At 40.8% G+C, this 19,818-nt stretch overlaps 2 protein-coding genes across 8 annotated transcripts in view; one reads left to right on the top strand and one right to left on the bottom strand.

The window, feature by feature from the left end:
• Positions 1-5,547, bottom strand: part of mib1 (MIB E3 ubiquitin protein ligase 1) — a 57,950-nt gene extending 52,403 nt beyond the window's left edge. For 4 of the 7 annotated variants that reach the window (XM_069692259.1, XM_069692261.1, XM_069692262.1 and 1 more), the window contains exons 1-2: positions 4,867-5,545; positions 3,563-3,734 (exon numbers count right to left, since the gene is read on the bottom strand). In XM_069692259.1, the coding sequence (XP_069548360.1) occupies positions 3,563-3,734; positions 4,867-5,095 (401 nt within the window). In that variant the 5' untranslated portion in view covers positions 5,096-5,545. Of the gene's footprint in view, positions 1-3,562; positions 3,735-4,866 lie in introns of all 7 variants that reach the window. The other 3 variants (XR_011310654.1, XM_069692264.1, XM_069692265.1) reach the window with 1 other exon arrangement.
• A 2,444-nt stretch (positions 5,548-7,991) lies between these two features.
• On the top strand, positions 7,992-18,234 carry abhd3 (abhydrolase domain containing 3, phospholipase). The gene is made up of 9 exons (XM_069692235.1): positions 7,992-8,275; positions 9,582-9,745; positions 11,661-11,843; positions 12,876-12,921; positions 15,712-15,824; positions 16,254-16,427; positions 16,754-16,802; positions 16,891-17,056; positions 17,210-18,234. The coding sequence occupies exons 1-9, from the start codon at positions 8,114-8,116 to the stop codon at positions 17,389-17,391; spliced, it is 1,239 nt and encodes a 412-aa protein (XP_069548336.1). The 5' UTR covers positions 7,992-8,113; the 3' UTR covers positions 17,392-18,234.
• The last annotated feature ends 1,584 nt before the right edge of the window (positions 18,235-19,818 follow it).

Here is a 19,818-nt window from a genome sequence, read left to right as displayed (position 1 = left end):
GGAGTCAGGGTGTATATTACTTTCAGCAAATTGGACACGGCTGCAGATGAAATCCGACTGTGGCCACCAAATCTGCTGTATCAACCATGCAGTCCCTGACAACCAGAACAGTTTCGTCACTGAATGATGTTTGAGCGTAGAAAACCACATCAAACCAGAACCATTTGTCAAGAGTTGTTACAGATCTTTCCTGGCTGATCTTTGCAGTTGTTTGAAATCACAAACAACATTTCACAGTTGCAGGGAGCGTGGAGATGAGCCTTCTCAGGGTCAAAATAAAGTTTGGTTTTCTTTTGCTTTTAGGAGTTTCACTTTATCCAGTTAAATTCAGAAACACGCTGTGTGTCACCGAGTAGGTGTCATTTTGTAACATTATAAATAACAAGTATTTTTGTGGCAGCACAGCTTTACTGATAATCCCTTCTCTTTTCATCTGTACTCAACAATCCATGGCACCATAAATGCAAATGAAAAGGTAGTAGATAAGTGTTTTGAAATAGGGGTGTGCCGTATCGTATCGTTCACATCAATATTGATATCATGTTTAATATGATTTAAAAAAAATACTTATATATTGATGATGGCAATAACTGGCAACCTGTAAAGGGTCTACATTGCCTTCGCCCACAGTCAGCTAGGATAAGCTCCAGCTTATCCAGAGAGTCACTCTCTACAGGATAAAGCAGGTATAGATAATGGAACGATGGATAATTGCAATATTCCAACCGTCATGCAGCGTAGCATCATGTATGACATACATTACATGCGCAACAACAACAAAGATGCTGGAAGCAGCTCCACAGTGGAGGAGCTCTTCCAAAAAGGGGGAGTGACTTCAGAGTCATAGTTTTAACTGAGTATTTGAGGGCAAACTGTTACTTTTATGCTGACATTTAAAACACGTATTTCGTTGGCATTGCATGTTCTTGAAATGAATGATAAAAGATGTATCTTTATATCGTCATGACTATCGCCAAGACAGAAATACCCTGAAAAAAAAATCGCGATATGCTTTTACAGCCATATCACCCACCCTATTTTGAAATCCCTTCAGTGCTGCGACCTGCAGTCAAAACTCCAGCATAGCTACAGGTCTAAACAATTAATATATACAATATCCAGCTGAGTGCAAACCATCAAACAACAATGTGAGCCTCGGTAGACACAGCAGCTGGACGGTGGCGGTCTAACCAACGCAGACAGCTTGTGGCCTCTAACCACTCCCTCCGCCGGCAGTTAGTGAAAGAATCTAATGTGGTGTAACAAAACACCTCACCACGCTGCAGGAGCACTGAGTTAGGGAGACCTCCAGCACCCATTGTGAATTATGCAATGTCTGTCTTGGGGGGGAAATGAAGTCGCACTCAGTTGAAAAGGCTGCCAGCTGTTGGGCCATGTGTTCATTCACTAAACTATGGTGTTTAGCTGAAATGAATAAAGCATCATCACAGTACTGACAGTCAATTTGAAATCACAATCAAATCTAAGTTGTGCTATTTAGTAAGTGATGTGAATATGATACAAACGCGTACATTTCAATTCTTTGGCGATCGATTTGACTGCTTGTTTTTCCAATAACACGAGCTTCCTTAATCTCCACCTGGAGCACCCAGAACAATGCACAGAGTGAAACTGTCTTCAGCAGTTTGACTTGATCTTGAAATTGAGGAGCGGTGAGGAAAGAGGAGGTCATTTAAAAAAAAAAATAATAAAAAAATAATAATTTGACTATTATTGGAAAGTGAGAGTAATAGCTCAAAATTAAATGAGTTACTCCATATGAATGAAGCCACCTGTAAACACCTGCAGTGGAACATCAATTTGTCTTGGCACTATTTTAACATTTTTGTAATATATTGGAGTGTAATGCACATATTTTTACTTTATATATATATATATATATATATATATACTGTGTATTGTACCTAAATACTGTGGTATGATTCACATATTTATACAAATTTCAAAATGTTCCTTTTTTCTATTTTTTAATTTATGTTAAATATATTTCTATTTTATAATATGAGCAGCTGTGACATGACCAAATTCCTCATTGGAGATCAATAAGGTATTTCTAGTAACTTTTTTTTTTTTTTTTTTTTTTACCATAAATTCTAAAAGATAGATTTACATCTGAACCAACTCTCATCTGTTTAATGCACACAGCTCCTCAGCTAGAATTAAAGCATTGCACACAGAGCCCTTGGTCTGATATGCAATTGATTGCGCTCCTTCCTGAGGTTTTTCCAAATTTTAAAAACATTTGCACCAACCTAAGATGTCCAGGCTAAAAACTCAGACAAAGTCCAATACAATTTACAGATAAACTTTCATGATGTCAAGTTTTGGTGATATTAAGTAAGCTTGCTGTCAGTCTCCAAATATTTCCTGCAGACTTTACAGCAATCCTACCATTACATTACATTACATTTCATTTAGCTGACGCTTTTATCCAAAGCGACTTACAATAAGTGCATTTCAACCAGAACAACAAGAATCAAGAAAATACACTTTCTTCAAGAAAGCCAAACTACAAAGTGCTATCAGTAAGTGCCATTTTAAGCGCTACTAAAGTTACTGCCTTCACAGTAAACCACGTGCACTCTAAAATACATATATTGTGTGAGGTACATGCAGGACATCTGTAGTTCATATAAAAGGTAGTTTTAGATGTCAAAATGAGCTTCGGGCTACAAATAAAGAGCAAAAGCGAAAACAAACGGGGCGCCCCCATTGACAATGCCCCTTGAGTGACAGAATGACTTCAGGCAGATAGTGATAAATAAAACAATATGAAGCAAATAAATTGCTTTGGCAGTTTCTGGCAACTGAATAATGTAAAAAAAAAAAAAAAAACACTGGGCTGTAAATGTCTAGTCTTATTCTTTTTCCTTCTTGTGTTACTATCATTTGTATATGATTAGTCATTTCAGAGGTATTTATTACACACTTATGAGGCTTTCTATTTAAAAGAAGTTTGTTTCCATAATAATGCGAGAAGTTTTCACAATCTCTGTTCATCATGTGCAATTACAAGGTTTTCTGGAGAGTCAAATTCTCTCAAATTTTGAAACTTTAAACTCAGCTCCAAAACAGACTTTCAATCAATCTACCATTACCGTGTTTCACCTTACGCACACCAACGGGATGGAGCTGTATTATGCAATGGTTGCACGTAGACTTCAAAATAAAAAAAATTCTAATCAAGAGGAAATTCAGCACAAATTCACTCTATAAATGGGAAACACTACATTAATATCGTTTTTTTTTTTTTTTTAAAAGGTCTGAGTAAATCTTAAAACGAGGCTGAGTTGTTGCCTGGCAACTGAGGGCCAGGAGCGCAGAGCTAGATTCTGTCTGCCTGAGAGGCAGGGTGTACAAAAGACTTCTCAAATGTCACACACTCACATAAGGCAACATGAAGCCAAACTAAGGCCGTAAAAGGGACAGGCCAGCCGATCCCAATGAAGTGCAGGGATTACCTGGCTACTTTGTGTCTACTATATCAATGACAGGACTGAGCTGATGCACAATAATGGAAAATGTTGCAGAGCGAACTAACCTCTCACTGCCTGGGGTGGTGATCCTGTAGAACCGGTGTCTCAGGTGATGCTTGTCTCCATGGTAACAGGTTGTGCAGAGGTCGTAATTGGTGCATTCTGCACATTTCCAGCGAATACCAATGATGGGCTGTTGACGGCAGGTGTCACACATGGTCCCGTCATGCTTGATGCCTGAGGTAGGGAAGGGCAGTATTAGTCAAAGTGAGATAGTGATAGCGTGTGCAGTGCACATTAGGAATACTCCCAGAATAACTTTTCAACATTTTGCGATCTGTTAAAAAAAATACAGTTATTGAACATGCAATCTGAATTGTGCTTTTTACATATTGTATTCTGACATAGTGCATACACAATAAAACAAACCTCATGTATTCTCAATACCTTTTTAGAAGGCAGCATGCATCATTGTTAATGTTAACACAGTTTGACTAAATTTGTCTTTACAGCTTTTAAATCGTTTTCTTTCCAGATGTGTCGGACATTTGACAGATTATATAAATAACTAGGAGGAGGAAACCACTCTTCATCCAGTGACTGAATCATCGGGTACTGACGTGTATCTGTATTGACATCTGTTGTGATGACAAGTATTAAGAGATTAAGCTAAAACAATAATGAAGAAGCCCTTCAGTGTTTATGTTTACATAGTGGACATCCCACTTTCAAACCTTCAAATATTAAGCAAAAAAAACACGTTTTTTCCTCTGTTTTTAATTTAGAGTCATTAACAATGCAGACATATTCTTACACATCTTGTATATCTTCTAAAGAGAGCTGTCTTTGACATGTTTTTTTTAGGCAGGTTGTATTTAAAAACTAATTTTGTTTACAAACAAATTGGGGGTAGTCAAACAGAAGTCGTTTAAGTTTTGCACACATTATAAACATTTTCCCTCAAGTTTCTGGAGGGGTTTGACGAAAAACTATGTATTTTAACAAACTTTTGGACTATTATCATTACAAGCTTACAGTGACGCTACAGTGGCTTTTGTGATGTGGAAAAAAAAAAAATGCTAGGATGCTGCAATCCAGTGTTAAAATTGTAGGGGAAAAAAAACCCACAAATGAACTACAAATAAGTTGCTGCTTACAAGAACTTTATACACACAAAGTTTCTTCAGCAACCTACACATTTTAAATGGCTGATACTATCATTGATTACAGAATCTACATCGAATTAATTCACACACACGAAAAGCCACAAACATCAAGGCCAAAAAAAAAAAAAAAAAAAAAAAAAAAAGGACCCCTGTATCTTGTAACGCGAGTGCCGGCAAAAATAAATCAGCTGATGTAAAGTTACCTGTTGGAGCACTGTCTAATATCCTCACGTCGTAAGCTCCAGAACAACGATAGTTGGCAGCCGTCCCATTATCCCAGACAACCACCACCTCCTCCGGACTTTCAAAACTCCTCACGGTGCCGACATGTCCCTCTCCGCCGTCCTGCTTCCCCCACTTCCAGTCGGGTCCGCGGACCACCCTCGCCCCGACTCCCTCCATCATCGCCCGGTTATTCCTGCCGGTGGTCATCGAAGAAAAAGATCTCGCAACGCCACAACGGAACCTTCACGAGTTCACGAGCCGGGCGGTGGTTCCGCCAGCCAGCTGTTAAGGTGCGCTCGGTTTACAGTTCAAGTCCAAACAGGAAAGAGACGGGGGACGATCCACGGAGCTAGCCTGCTAGTTAAGTTAGCTTCCCGAGGAGGCTGCTGGATCCTCTTCACACACACACACACACACACACAATAAAAACAACTATTACTACAAGCTAGCGTCAACTGTTAGCCAGTCAGCTCCTCGGCGTTGCTTCTAGGAACGAGAAACTAAACACCCCAAACCCGTATAAAGTGGCCACATCGCTGGCTCAGGCAGATCTCTCGACTGCCCTTCTCCTCCGGTTCAACACACGAGAAATGCCACCTCTTCAACTTAGCAAGCTAGCGAGCCGAGTGGCTAGGCTATCGCAATGCTAAGCGAGATACAAAAAAAAAAAAAAACACACACACACACACACACACACACACAACCTCTCCCGGCTCCGCGTCGCTGAAGGTAAATGTACTCTTGTTTTGGTGGTCGCTGGTCCTTTAATGTCGTTGTCTGCGGTTGCAGAAAGAAAGAAAGAAAAGAAAAGAAGAAGAAGAAGAAAAAAAAAAAAAAAAAAAAAAAACCCAGCATCCGATGTGTTCCCTTTTTGTCAGACAGAGAAGGTTTCCATGGACTCAACTCGGAATAAACGCGTCGCCATTATAGTCAATCATCGTTCAAAGCTCAGACGAGCAACAACTGAGCTCCGGAGATACACGACAAAGCACGAAGACGCGAGGCTTGGAAAACAAGCAGGCCCCCCCCCCCCTCCTCACCCTCACCCTCACCCCTCCTCACCCCTCCCCTCCCGGCGCATGCGCACCTGTCTCGTTCAGGACCACTGAAGTATGTTTTGAATAAATAAATGTAGATCAAGATTTGAAGCGGTTTTATTATTTTTGTTTTTGTTTTTGTGACGTAGTCACAGAAATGTGAGTGGATATTTTTTTTTTTTTTTTTTTTATTTCAAATAGTTTTACCAGTATTTTCCACTCGGAACAGAAATTTAAATCAACCCACCTCTGATGCCATAATTTGCACAGAGAAGTACAAATTTCATTTATTTGAAATTATTTCCTAAAAAAAAAAACAACTTGCATATAATCTAGGCCTGTGAATATACATGAACTAGCATTGATAATCTGATAAAAAAAAAAAAAGTTTAGGTTAGGTTAGGTAGTTACTTTATTAATCCCTGAGGGGAATTTTTTTTCGCTACAGCAGCATACAGAAGCAATAAGATAATAATAGAACAATAGAAAAGCAATAAAATAGCAGTAAAAATATAAATATAAAATGCACAGTATATACAGTGTATACAGTACAGTATATATCTATATATATTATATACAAACAACCAAGAAACACAGTCAGCAGTATTATTGTTATGTGATGTATTTTGCCAGAGGTGAGTTATTGTACAGTCTAATTGCGGTCGGCAGGAATGATCTCCTGTATCTGTCCTTGTGACAGCGGAGCTGGAGGAGTCTTTTGGAGAACGTGCTTAGTAAGTCAACTTTTTAAATATAACCTGTAAGAATTAGGACTCATGCTTATCAATATCGCCATGCATAGATGCTACATGTGTTGTCTGCAGTTTATAGAATGGATTCATTGTGTGGCGTCATTAGAGCTGATGGCAGATGACATTAATGAAAAGCTTCACTATTAAATGATATCCAACCCACGGAGAAGATTTGTCTTCTCCATTTATATGTGCGCAATTATATTCATCTTTACCCCAAAATCCAAATGTTAACTCCATTCAAATGTTTTTCATGCTCATCACAATCATATCAGACTCAGCAGATCCTAATATTAACCTAATAACACTAAACCAAGTTTTTTTTTAAAAATCAGACTAACTAATCTTCCAGTTGACCTGAATTAGATTAACCACCTATCATCTACAGGGTCCTATGCGCTCCTCCAACGCCATGTTTTCCTGCTTTTTGTGCAATTTGTAAAAGTTAGGCAGAAATTACATGTTAAAACACACCATATCAGCATAGTATAAACTGAAATAAAACATGGATTATAACTCAGTCCCACTCTGTACAAGATGAGGCCCCAAGATAATAGTTTTGCCTTAAGGCTCCTTATAATTTCATAACATTTTCAGTTAATTAAATTACTGCAAATTGCCACGTGGAGAACCTGGAGCATTTGGGCCCCATGTGGGTCTGTATAGCCCCTGGGGCACCAGCGTGGTATGACTGGTTACTAATTCAGTTTCACCGTGGACTATTTGCCGCAGTAAATCCAAACCTGTTTTTCAGAGGCTGAATGTATTCAGTGATGCTCATGCTTTCTTTGCAAATTCCTCTTTATTCTTAATTTAGACCAGATCCTCATAGCTTCCACAAAGTGGTCGCTAGTCTTCCCTGGGGTCCACACCAAAACAGCAAACAAAAATCAACACTGCATAAATAAAACAGAAAAGAAAATAAAAGTAAAAGAAAACTCAGAAAATGTGTTACAAAATGTTTACCCTGCATGAAATTTGAAAAAAATAAAAAAAATAAAAAAAATAAACAATAGAAATCTACACTCAAAACAAAGAAAAAAATATATAAATAAATTTACACAACAACCATCAAAAAGTTCACAGACAGGAATAGAAACTCCTATTACTTTTAATTTATCAGTTATTTTTGTTTTGGCTCCCGCAGAAGACCTCCAGGCTTTATTGCTGGAGCAGGGTGCACGTCCCCTCTGCGGACGGCAGGGGGCGACTGAGTGACCCCCCCCCCCCCCCCCCCCCGAGCGGCTTTGCACTGATAGGCGGTCAAAGAGCGCCACCGCTCGCTCAGACTTCCACATATCTCCCCCCGTCATCAGTCCCCTTGACTGTCTCCTTCACAGCGGGCTCGCAGGCAAAAGACACGGCTGAATTCCAACCGGGCTGTCCGCTTGTCCGCTTGTCCTCGCAGTACTGGGAGACAAACAGGGACCATTGCAATGATCTCGCTGGACTTAAATTTCAACATTTTGACAAGGGACCTGTCACATTATTTGGAAAACCAAGTGAAAGTTGGGCTGTTCGGCTCGGGAGTGGGTCTGTCTCTGGTGCTGGGCTTCAGCGCAGCGTACACCTGCTACTATTTAATTTCAGTGGCGAAGGTAAGTTATCGGTTTGTGACCTGGCGAGGCTGCTTTGAAGGGACTCTTCTTTGCCCCCCCCTCCCTGTGACTTATAATTAAACCCGGTGTGCGGGTGAGTGCTTTTTTTTTCCACGGAGGAGCATCATGACGGTCGTGATGATGATGATGATGGTGATGATGATGATGATGATGATACTCGACCGGTGTATTTGCTGATGGGAGATTTAAGATTAGGTTGCGTCTCTCTGCTCACCGGCGGGCTAACGTTACGAGCGCATGTGGACATGCGAAGCGAGACGCGCGCACTTGAATCAGCATTTAATGGATATGATCCACAAATGTCCACGTGCGTCACGTATTTAAGCAGGTTATATTATATAAATCCGATAAATTAAAAAAAAAAAAAAAAACAGTCAGTTTCTCTCAGTCAGCGATGTTGGCTAAGCTAGGCTAACATTACTGTATGTTAGCAATAAAAAAATAAAAAATAAATAAAAAAGGTTTTATGTAATACATGGGAAGTTGCCCAGATGAAGACTCACGGCGACTCCACTTTGTGTCATAATTAATAATAGGTTTTGTCATGTATCGGTTTTAATATATAGATATATATACTGTACTGTATATACTGTGCATTTTATATTTATATTTTATATTTTTACTGCTATTTTATTGCTTTTCTATTGTTCTATTATTATCTTATTGCTTCCTGTATGCTGCTGTAGCGAAAAAAAAAATGTCCCCTCGGGGATTAATAAAGTAACTACCTAACCTAACCTAACCTTAATATTAATAGAAGATTAATTTAGTTTTAAGTTCAACTAAACGGGAATTTGTTTTTAAGTGAAATATAATGTGAGTGGATTGAATGCTAGTCAGAGCAACATTTTCTCTATTAAAAGGGTTTCCACTACACTATAAAGATTTTCATTCGTGATATGAAGTGCCTGACGTTTATAGTCAGTGTGTTCAACTGTAATAAAGGCTTGTAATTCACGTTCATACGCTAAACCAGGCTAAAAGTTTGACTTTGCTTTCTGTTACACTTAAATGCACAAACTCTTAATCATGTTTTTCTGCTAAATCCCTCTTTAGATACATTCTCAGGGATTTGACATCAATATCATGAGGATTTCCTGTTAAGTTCAGAGCTAATAACCCAATAACTTGTGAAATTTTAAGAATATTTTTTACAGCATTTGAGGTATCAAAACTTCAAGCTTTAATTGTTTTAACAGAGGGATGAATCTGTTGTCATTTTAAATAACATCATACTAAATGATCCCTCAGGTTACTCAACCCTTCACTCGTTTGTATTTTGCAGAAGCCACAGCTTATCTCTGGGGGTAAGAAGTTCTACCAGTTTCTGAGGGAGCAATGTCCGGTAGTGTCAGAGACCTACTACCCCACCTTTTGGTGCTGGGAGAGCCGCATCCAGACTCTGCTGAGACCCTTTGTCACAGCCAAACCTGGGGTTGTCTACAGAAAGTAAGTCCTCACCACACAAGGTTGTTGTTGTTATTTTGTTTTTGTTTTTTCCCCATGCAGAGAATGTATTTCTCCTTCCCAAGCAGTTATGCTTCACCTGGTTCAAGAGTCCATTAGAAGTAGTTAAAGTCAAAGAGCTTATCTCCAATAATACATTGTGAAGTAATTGTTAATTCAACATGCCAGCTGCCCTGTTCTAGCATTCCAAAGTTATTGAATGTTATAGGAAAAACCCTCAGACATTTTCCACGCCAACTGTGCACAGCTTTATCAAGAAACCTTTCAAACTAGCTGGGTCAGTGAGAAACTGCTGTTGGCTGTTTCTTGATTTCTTCCTTTCCAGTGTCACAACTGGAAACAAATCCCAGTCTTGTTCTTAGCTAAACTCCAAAGCTCAGAGGAGAAAGAGATCTTTTGTGCCACCATGTTGGCTCGGGCCTCCCGACCAGCTGTGCGATAATGTACATTCTGTTAGAGATTAATTGGCACTGCATTCCTCACCCCCCTCCTTTATAAAGAAGATTATTATGAATTAAGACAGATTTGTGTTTCATTATTACACATGTACAACTTGTTTAGTCATTTTTACTTTTTATTAAGTTCTTTAAATGTATTCCAACATAACATCATTGGTATGTGCATCTTTTCTGGTTAGGTCTTTGTGTATACTATAAAATGTACAAGTGATGTGACTGTGTGTGTGTGTTTGTGTGTGTCAGCCACGTACTAAAGTTTGGACTGAAAGAGAAAAACATATCATAAATGTTTTCTCTTTTTGTTCTTCCGTGACATAAAACAAAAATAAAATGATTTATTTTCAATCAACGAGGACAGTGGAAGCAAAATAGTGTTCAATATTGTAGCTGGAAAAAAAAATCTTTCTCAATCTATTTATTTGGATGTGTTCCATTTATATAAGTAAAAACTGACCCATTGGACTGTTTATATTGGGTTTTTTTGTTGTTTTTATTGGCATTTTGTGAATCCTCAGCTGAATTATTAGTCCCATCATTTGTCTGTCCCAAGGACACTCACACCACCTTTGCTTTGATGGTCCCCTTTGTCAAGGAGACAAATATTCCCATAATGCAGAGGGACTGTATCCATCCTGATGCAGATACATGTCATGAAACCCAGCAAGACTGATAGTCACATTCACTGAAGTTATTATCACATTTCTCCGAGGGACAACCGGACACCCCCACCTACAATGAAGTTATCCAAGGTTGACCCAAGGACGGACACTGTGAAAACTGTCCTATTTATCGGAGGCTGTCTGGGTGAAATTCCACTCACCGCGTTGTCCGAGTGGAGGATTAGCACCAACGCCCCTCCCACTTGGTGCGCTGGTCACTCTGAACCGGCCCCTCTTTGGACTTTAAAGTCTCGCCTCAGGTGCATATTTCATGGCGGTTCTGTAATTTCATGCTGATGTCTTTACCGCTGGCCGGCCAAGTTGGCTCGGTGGCTGCTGTGTGTGTGTGTGTGTGTGTTTGTGTGTTTGTGTGAAGTGCAGGTTTTTTTTTTTTCTTAATGCACTAGCGCTGGGACTCAATGACCTCATCTGCCAGGCACGAGCTGTATAGCCCAGAAATTGATTGACCATAAGAGCCCAGTGGTGCAATGCCCTCCTCTTCATCATGACCTGCTGTGTGTTGCAAAGTCCACTGACGAGATGATCACAAGGGAAATGAGGCAGCTGTCAGTCTACTCACATATCCAATTCCCTGTTGGCAGTGTGTGATGGATACAATGAAGTAATCACTTTACCTGAAACTTACCTAACATTCATTAGCTTTACTTTTCGTCTGTGTCGCACGTGCATGAGTGAGACAAAGACATGGATAGACACAAATTGAAGATCATTTCCCCAAAGACCCGCGTTGCTGACTTGCGTGTTCACCCCTCTCCGCAGTGAGCTTATTAAGGCAGCAGATGGAGGACAGATATCTTTGGATTGGTTTGACAACGACGACAGCGTCTCTCATCCCGACCCCGCCACCAGGCCCACGGTCCTGCTTCTCCCCGGTCTGACTGGCACCAGCCGAGAGTCCTACATCTTGCACATGGTCCAACAGAGCCGGGATCTGGGCTATAGGTGGGTGGTCTTGGCCGGACACCCTGGCTGAGGTCCAACGCTGAGCTCACATTCAGGGCACGGAATCACAGAACTGACACTCTCTCGGCCTTTCTAATTTGCCATTCATCAGAAATACAGATTTCTTGTCTGGTCAAACTCAAAACACTTCCACAGTCATATTAATATCGATGGCACGGTATAACCCAACATCGACACTCGCACTGCTTTCGTCGTTCTTTTATATAATGGGCGCATTAGTGACAGGAGCGTGGGGTTATTTCAGGTGAAGTGCACACATAAAGTGAGCTCCGTGTCAAGAGCTGCTTTTGTAAATAGCCAAACGTAGCACAAGCTCAAAGAGTTGCAGAGGGAGGCAGTCCCCCCCCCCTCTCCCTCCTATTTCCCCCCCTCTCCAGTTGGCCCTTTCTGTGTTCTCTGCAGTCATTCTTTCACCCACATTTGGGAAGAGAGCCGGCAAACTCAGCATCTTCCACCCCTCAGCCTTGTCTGTGTAGCTTAATTAATTACAGCTTATCCTCAGTACAAGCTTTGCAGCTTAGACCCAGACCAGCCCCCCCCCACACACACACACACACACACACACACACACACACACACACACACACACACACACACACACACACACACACACACACACACACACACACACACACACACACACACACACACACACACACACCGTTCCTCAAAAACTGAGTAAAATGTAAATAATAGCTCAAATAGCTGCTGATTGATTCTCTGTTAATGAAGTCAGCAATCATTTCAGCGCAAAGTTTACAATTAACTTCATAATAACATTATCATGTTCTTCATAAATCTATAAAAATGGCCAAGAAACAGCAGAAAATGCTGATTCCTGATTCTCTTCTCTAAATTCATGGTGATGTCTTGAAATGTTTACCATTTGACTGACTTATTATTTCAGATGCTGCTGAACTTCTTTTAGTTGCAATCAGTTGAAGAATCGATTAAAAGAAGGATTTGGCAGACCATAATAATTTAAATAAGTGCCTGTTTTGTGTGTTTCAGATGTGCAGTATTCAACAACAGAGGGGTTTCTGGTGAAACACTACTGGTAAGGAGCGACGCGTGTCATAGTTTTCAACCTCTCCTTCCTTATTAATACATTTCTTTATTCACCTTGTCCACATTCAGAAAGACAGACATGTGTACAGCTTAGGAAAGGGACTGTTAAGGACACTAGGTTTTGCCTTCGGCGTCCCAGTAGAGTTGTTCTTTTCTTTGGTCCGGCCAGCACAGAGCACGTCTGCTGCACACGTGTCACGGAGCCCACGGGGAGCCTAAGTGGATGCCGCACAGACAATGTTGTCGCACAGCGGGGATTAAGTTGCAGGCAGATACTGTATTTTAATACCGATCCAGAGAAATATGACCTCGGCGAACACGTGCTGCTCCGACACCTTGCTTAATCTGTCCTCTTCCACCCGGGTATATTTAGCCATCAAAAAGGGCCCAAACTCTGATAGTGCATAGCATGCCACCTATGTTTCTCCTGTCTCCCCCTTCTCTGTCTGTACGTCTCTGCTTCAGAACAGAGGCACGTTCTTTACGGGCGACTGTATCACCCCGATCTAAACATACCATCACTACCAGACAGAGATTTCGTTACAGGTAGGGAGTACCCACAGTTGATCTAATGTTCATATTCTGTCTCACCTCTGAAACTGTAAAAAAAAAAAAAAAAAAAAAAAAGGGACACCAAAGCAAAGTGTCCTGTGTCACTGAGTGTGATTTAAACTTGTATTGTAGGTCACATCCAGAATTTAGTTGGCTCAGCTGTATTTAGAAGAAAAACAATGGAGTTGGACCCTGTAACCTCGGCACTGTACCAAGTGGTGGTGCTAAGGAAGGAATTTTCTCCCCCATTTCAGCTGGGATTTGTGCTACAGTATATTCTATGCAAATGATTTAGCATTTGTACGCCTCTGTGAGTGTTTTCTCTGTGTCCAGTTAGTGTGAATAGCCTCCTTTGTTTAAATAGGCCAGTGCTTTAGAATGACCCGCTGTGTATGGAGATGCTCCCTGCTACAAAGACGATCCTAAGTGCTAGTGCCCTATTTCTAGACCTCGTAAAAAGCCTATTACATTACACTTTCCTGCGGAGTATATTTGCAGTGAAGAAGTTTCAATCTGCTCCCCTAACCATTGGTATTTCATTATTCTCATTCAAGTCATTATTAAATTTAATAAATTTTACTTAGTGAGTTCTGCTGTCCCTGTAAAATTCCACACTTAAATCTATTAGGTCTATTAAATGAAGGGTAATAGACGAGAAAAACAGGAATTCCCTTTGCCTGAGTTTCTTCTTGCATCTTAATGAGGAGCCTTGAAGAGTCGACACTACCCTGAGAAATTGGACTTGTTAAATAGGCTCCTTCAAGTTAGTGCAGGCTTGTTTCAAATATTAAGTAACCTGCTCTGACAGATAACACAGCTTTAAGTTGAGAGAGATTTTACCCCTTTTCCCCCCAAAAAAACATTCTTATCACAGTCAGAAATAACCGACTAAACAATAATATTAAGGAATTTGTCACTATTGAGTTCAAATTTGCACCTGTGCAACATAAGAGGAAGAGGTAACCATTGATTGGCCTGCAAAAACTATTTTCTTTATATACAGTAGGTTGTATGTAATGAAAAATAAATCCTATGCTCACGCCTTTATACATTTATAGAGTAGAAAACCAACTTTTGCAATCCAAAGGAGATGCTTCACACCAGTGTCAATGCAGAGAAAAACACAGTATAATTATGTCTATTATATGTAGTATATGTCCATAATATTTTGCTGTTCAAAATGCCCATAAGGTGACATCTTTAAATGTGTTGAACATAGACTATATAAAAATGGACGTAGCCAATGATAAGTGAAAGCAATTTAGATAAAGTGCAATGCCACTGAGGGCCACTAGGGGTTGGCTCTCAAAAACACCTCTGGCTCCAATAGACTCCCATTCAAAGGGTGTTATTAGCTAAATTCAATCTTTCTGGTTATTCCTGAAATTACTTCCATAATTAATTACATATTTGGCCTCAAAAAGAGCTATGTTTGGGGGCATGTCTTGTTTGATTTACATTCCTGGGGTGCAGTCAGTTTCTGGTATAGGTGGTTGGGTATAGTGTCCTCGAGTTCTCATTCAGACTGAATCACTCCTCTGCAGCTCTTCCAAATATGGTCACTTCTGGCTCCAAAAAAAACAAGATGGCGACCACCAAAATGCCAGACTTGGGGATTCGAAACGGTAGTTAAAAAAGTAATGTCATAGTGGGTTGCCACTTGGGTCAGACACATATATTTACACAGTGACTTTGTGTAAGGTAATACCAGGCTAGCAAATTACAGCAAAATCACAGCGTAGTCACAATGATGATAACCCCTAAACCGTTTTCTAGACATGTTACCTTGTGTCTCAGATGTACATAATATGTATATATTAAGTTGAAATTGCCTACGAAGTGATGTCCTGAAATGTCCTATTTCTAATGTGCCAAAAGTATTCTGTTAATATAGAAGAGGAGGGTATTCATTTAGTCTTTGTAGTTGCTTCTCAACTACTCACCCCAGATGCGAATGAACCCACAATCCCCGGTTTAGGAGGCCGATGCCTTCTCCATTAGGCCACTGGGGCTGCTGCAGGTGCCGGGGAGCTACTTTAATAAAGGCAGTAAGGTGGTGTCTTTGGAAGCAATGTTGGAACAACAGTCAAGAAGATATTCAGATTACTATCGCAGAAAACGAAGGAAAAAAAAAAAAAAATCCAACGATGGGTCTTTATTATCATTTTAACACTGATAGAGAAACAGAGAGATAAGAGGGACTGTGTTGTCTTGCTGTCCCTCCCAGACGCCGAGGACCTACTGCGCAGCCAACACAGAGGATCTGGAGACTGTTATTGAGCACATCCAGAAAAACAATGAAGCTGCTCCAATCATTGCTGCTGGAGTTTCCATGGGCGGGTAAAGATGCTGCGCACCACCAGCCGGCCGCACATTTCAGTACCGACTCCCGAATCGTGCTGCAAATGCATCTTAGAATGTGAAAGTTTCAAGGCAGCTTTACGCGTTTGTTGGTGACTCAACGGTAGCTAAACCTGAATCTTAAACATGAACAGGGACACCCTGAGTAACGTAATGCAACATTAGCAAACAAAAAGATATTACACATTCGCTCAGCGTTGGTTTGGGCTTGTCAGTGCTTAAATTTAGTTCCGGTCGTCCAGTGCAGCATGCCAAAGAAAGTTTTTTTTTTTTTTTTGCACAGCACTAATCCCTTGAATTGAGGGATTGGTCCGAAATGGAATCCCTGTTTTTTTTCCCTGTCTGTCCCTTCATCCCTTTCTCTCTCTCTCTCTCTCTCTCTCTCTCTCTCTCTCTGGCCACATTCAGGATGATGCTGGCCAACTACTTGGGGCGAAAGGGCCGGGAAACCTGTCTGAAAGGGGTTGTGGTCTTCTCAGCAGGCTGGGATGTGTTTGAGTGCACCGCTTCACTGGAAAAACCCCTGGACCGTTTCCTCTTCAACTCCTACCTCACCAGCTGCCTGCAAGCCTCTGTGCACAGGTCAGCCAGGGTCACAGCGGGATTAACACGGCCGCAAACTCGCTTCCTAGCGCAAGAGGCTGCACGTTTCACAAGCTTGAGTAACTAGGTTTTATGTTTTAAATTCTGATCTAAAGTTTGCCTTTTAAAAAAATACTGCACCGCTGCTGTATTTCTAATACCCACAACATACGCTCATCTGCGTGTGCGCGTGACGTATGCGCAGCCCGGTCGCTCCTTCAGTATGTCGCTGCAGCCTCGTCAGCATTTTTGAGAGACGTTTTCGGATGCTAATCATTCAACCTGACAGCGGTTAGTGACAGTTTTATTCTTAATCCCCCCTGCAGACACCGACCCGTGCTCGAAAAGTGTTACGACATTGATCATGTCATGAAGGTGGGGATTATTCACAGTGACGTTTAAGCCACGCTAATATAAGTAAACCAAGCGGACAGGATTGAATCGTTCGACTTGATCCCCGCAGGCAAGGACCATCCGAGAGTTCGATGAGAGGTTCACCTCCATAATGTTTGGTTACCCCACCAACGACGACTACTACCACGATGCCAGTCCTGTCCACAGGCTGAAATCTGTCCAGGTGCCAATGCTGTGTCTGAACGCTGCTGATGATGTCTTTTCTCCATCTCATGGTGAGTCTCGACAACCTCACAAGATTTCCACTCCTCGTTTTTTCAGAAAAAATGATGACATGAATATTAACTGGCAATACCAATATTTTGCCACGAATACTGAGAATTTAGTCCACAGAAAACAAGAACTGAATCCTGTGCTTTTGTGTGCAGCCATTCCAGTGGAGGCAGTGAAGCAGAATCCTAACCTGGCCCTGCTCATTACCGGTCACGGCGGCCATATTGGCTTCCTGGAGGGCCTGTGGCCGCGACAGAGCACTTACATGGACCGAGTCTTCAAGCAGTTTGTGAAGGCGGTCATCGAACAAGGCAGCCGACTCAACGACCTCTCCTGATAAGAGAACTTAGCGAAGTGTTCCTACTTTTATTCCTTTCGTCTTTCTTTCCTTTCATCCATCTTTCCTCGCTGCATTCCTTCTTTTAATTCTTCAATTTCTGACTCGTTTTCTTCCCACCATTGTCCCTCCCTTTGAACATTTTACGTCTCATTATTCCGACCGCACTCCATCACATCCATCCATTATTTTTTCTTTCTTCTCCATAAAATCCTATTCTACCTTTTCCCTTCCTTCCATTGACTTTCCTTTATCTCTGCCCTTCATCCTTCCGTCCCATTCTTCCTCCTACCACGAGCAAAAAAAAAAATCATTCTCTCTCACTTGAAGGGCACATCTTATTGAAAGCAGCATTTGTGTTGCATTCAACGTTCAGTTATTTATTCCATGCAGTTAACAAGTCTGTAATCATGCTCTCCAAGGCAAACCTAGCTGTTAGTGTCACTGTTAAAAAGCTATGTCTGCGCCCATAATGTTTAGTTGCATTAGCTAGCTGAAGAATTCTGTGATTTCCTCGTGCAATCGTTTTCAGTTGAAGTCAACATAAGTACTGTAAATGAAAATCCATTCATTTTTGTTCATAAAGCATCCTTTAGCACTTAAATCAGTAGGATTTTAGCCCTCAGGGATTTTCTTTATTTACTCATAATTCTTTTCTTCCTACATAGTATTTGTTTTGTCAATTATTGTCCTTTTTTGTTTTCTGCACTCATTTAAAGGTATGTTTTAATTACCGGTTGACATATAGTAATTTATTTTCTTTAAAGTTATAATTTGATATAGTTGGAAATACACTTGTTTGCTTTCTTTTGGAGAGTTGGGAAGATTCATTCCAATCAATGTGAAGCACCTTCAATGCTGCCTTCTAAAATTCCGTTAGAACGGCTTGGCTTCTTGACGCCGTCCACGTTGCCGCGACTTAACCACTTGAACATCAAGCAGGCCGTGCACGCCGTGACTTCCTGTTGTAACCGCAAGAGCACGAGTTCCATTTGAAGTCAGCATTAAAACTACGTTGATGATGATGATGATGATGAACACCATGTTGTTCATCATATTTTCAGCTTTCTTGGCAGCCATTTTTTTACAAATTCAAAAATCCTTTCCATTCTGCTACGCAGCCATGATGGCGACCGTAACGGGTGAGAAATGACCCAGCGTTTCACACTCGCAACTTTTTTTTCGACCGTCATGAGTACAACTTACGGGTACTCAGAGCGCAACGTGAGCGCAACGTGATCGCAACGTGATCGCACGTATGCTCAAAATGGCAAGCGTGAGTACGGAAGAACACGAGATGAGACGCAGTACTAATAACGTGGTATATCGTCGTCACGTCGTGGAAGTGGCTGGACTGTTTCCAGCCTGGAACAGTGACGTAAAGTCTAAAGTCGAGTTTCAATTAAAGAAACTAGTTCTAACATCTTAATTAGGCAGCTTCAGAGGGGCAAAAGAGCCCGGCTAGTTTCCGCCTGCTTCCAGTTGGTATGCTAAGCTTACTAACCTGTGGTGTCAAACTCCTCATGTGAGTCTCGGCAAGAAAGCAAATAAGTGTATTTCAAACTGCTCTATGCACTTTTATTTTCACCCATCCGACCTTCGCGCACATGAAATACTTTTAAAAATGTATAATAAGGAGAATAATTCATAAATGACAAGGAATGTATAATTGCTCTATTTTAGTTGATACTACCATGCCTCTAATTCCTTAATGCAAAGCACTTAATTTCATTCAAAATATGAAAGCACATCTCAAAGGCTGAACAGAGCCGTGTGTAAATTACACGTCAGTGGTTCCTTCTGTGAGTAAGATGATGCTAGATCCAGTGATGTGAATGACGTAATGCACACAGGAAGACAGAGAATGTACATATTGGCTGTCTGAAGCTGTCGCTTTACAAGATGCACAGCTCACATCGTTAGTGTTTTCTCTCCGCCAACAATGATCAAGGGACTGGCTTCCATATATGAGTTGGCATCAATAAAACAAGCAGAACCTGACTGGCAGCCAGACTTTGGGTAATGCACTGCATGAATGATTTTGACTTCCCGTTCCTGTGGAATTTCAGTGTTTGTTTGTTCTGCCAAGTGTCCATCGAGTAGCATGTGTCCCATCGGCGTCATCATGTCTTGAACCTTAACATCACTTTGTAATCTGTAGCACAAAGGACAGGTTTGTTTTTTTGTTTTTTTCATAGGATGCTGTATTTCATTTTGTACACGACGTAAGAAGAAGAAAAACAAACACTCATGTGCAGCAATACGATTTTAAATTGAAAATTTGTCTCTATAGTATAAGTACTAGTATATTCACATTATTGACATGACTGTAATATGCTGTATTTAATAAATGATCAAACAAAGTCTAGCTCCATTTGTCTCCAGTGCTTTTGCTTGTGATACATTTCCTCAGCAGAGTATATTGAA

Source organism: Brachyistius frenatus, unplaced genomic scaffold (assembly GCF_029030835.1).
Source record: "Brachyistius frenatus isolate BFR_SWC_R1_liver_20210118 unplaced genomic scaffold, ASM2903083v1 Contig_12, whole genome shotgun sequence".
NCBI lineage: Eukaryota > Metazoa > Chordata > Actinopteri > Embiotocidae > Brachyistius > Brachyistius frenatus.
The sequence above is the reverse complement of the archived record's forward strand: the minus strand, read 5'-3'. Positions and strand labels throughout refer to the sequence as shown.

Bases quoted from the DNA above. Each gene is read 5' to 3' on its own strand.
- abhd3 (XM_069692235.1), top strand. From the start codon at position 8,114: ATGATCTCGCTGGACTTAAATTTCAACATTTTGACAAGGGACCTGTCA. The intron at 11,844-12,875 runs GTGGGTGGTCTT...TGTGTGTTTCAG, and splicing joins AGCCGGGATCTGGGCTATAG to ATGTGCAGTATTCAACAACA. The intron at 16,803-16,890 runs GTGGGGATTATT...TGATCCCCGCAG, and splicing joins ACATTGATCATGTCATGAAG to GCAAGGACCATCCGAGAGTT.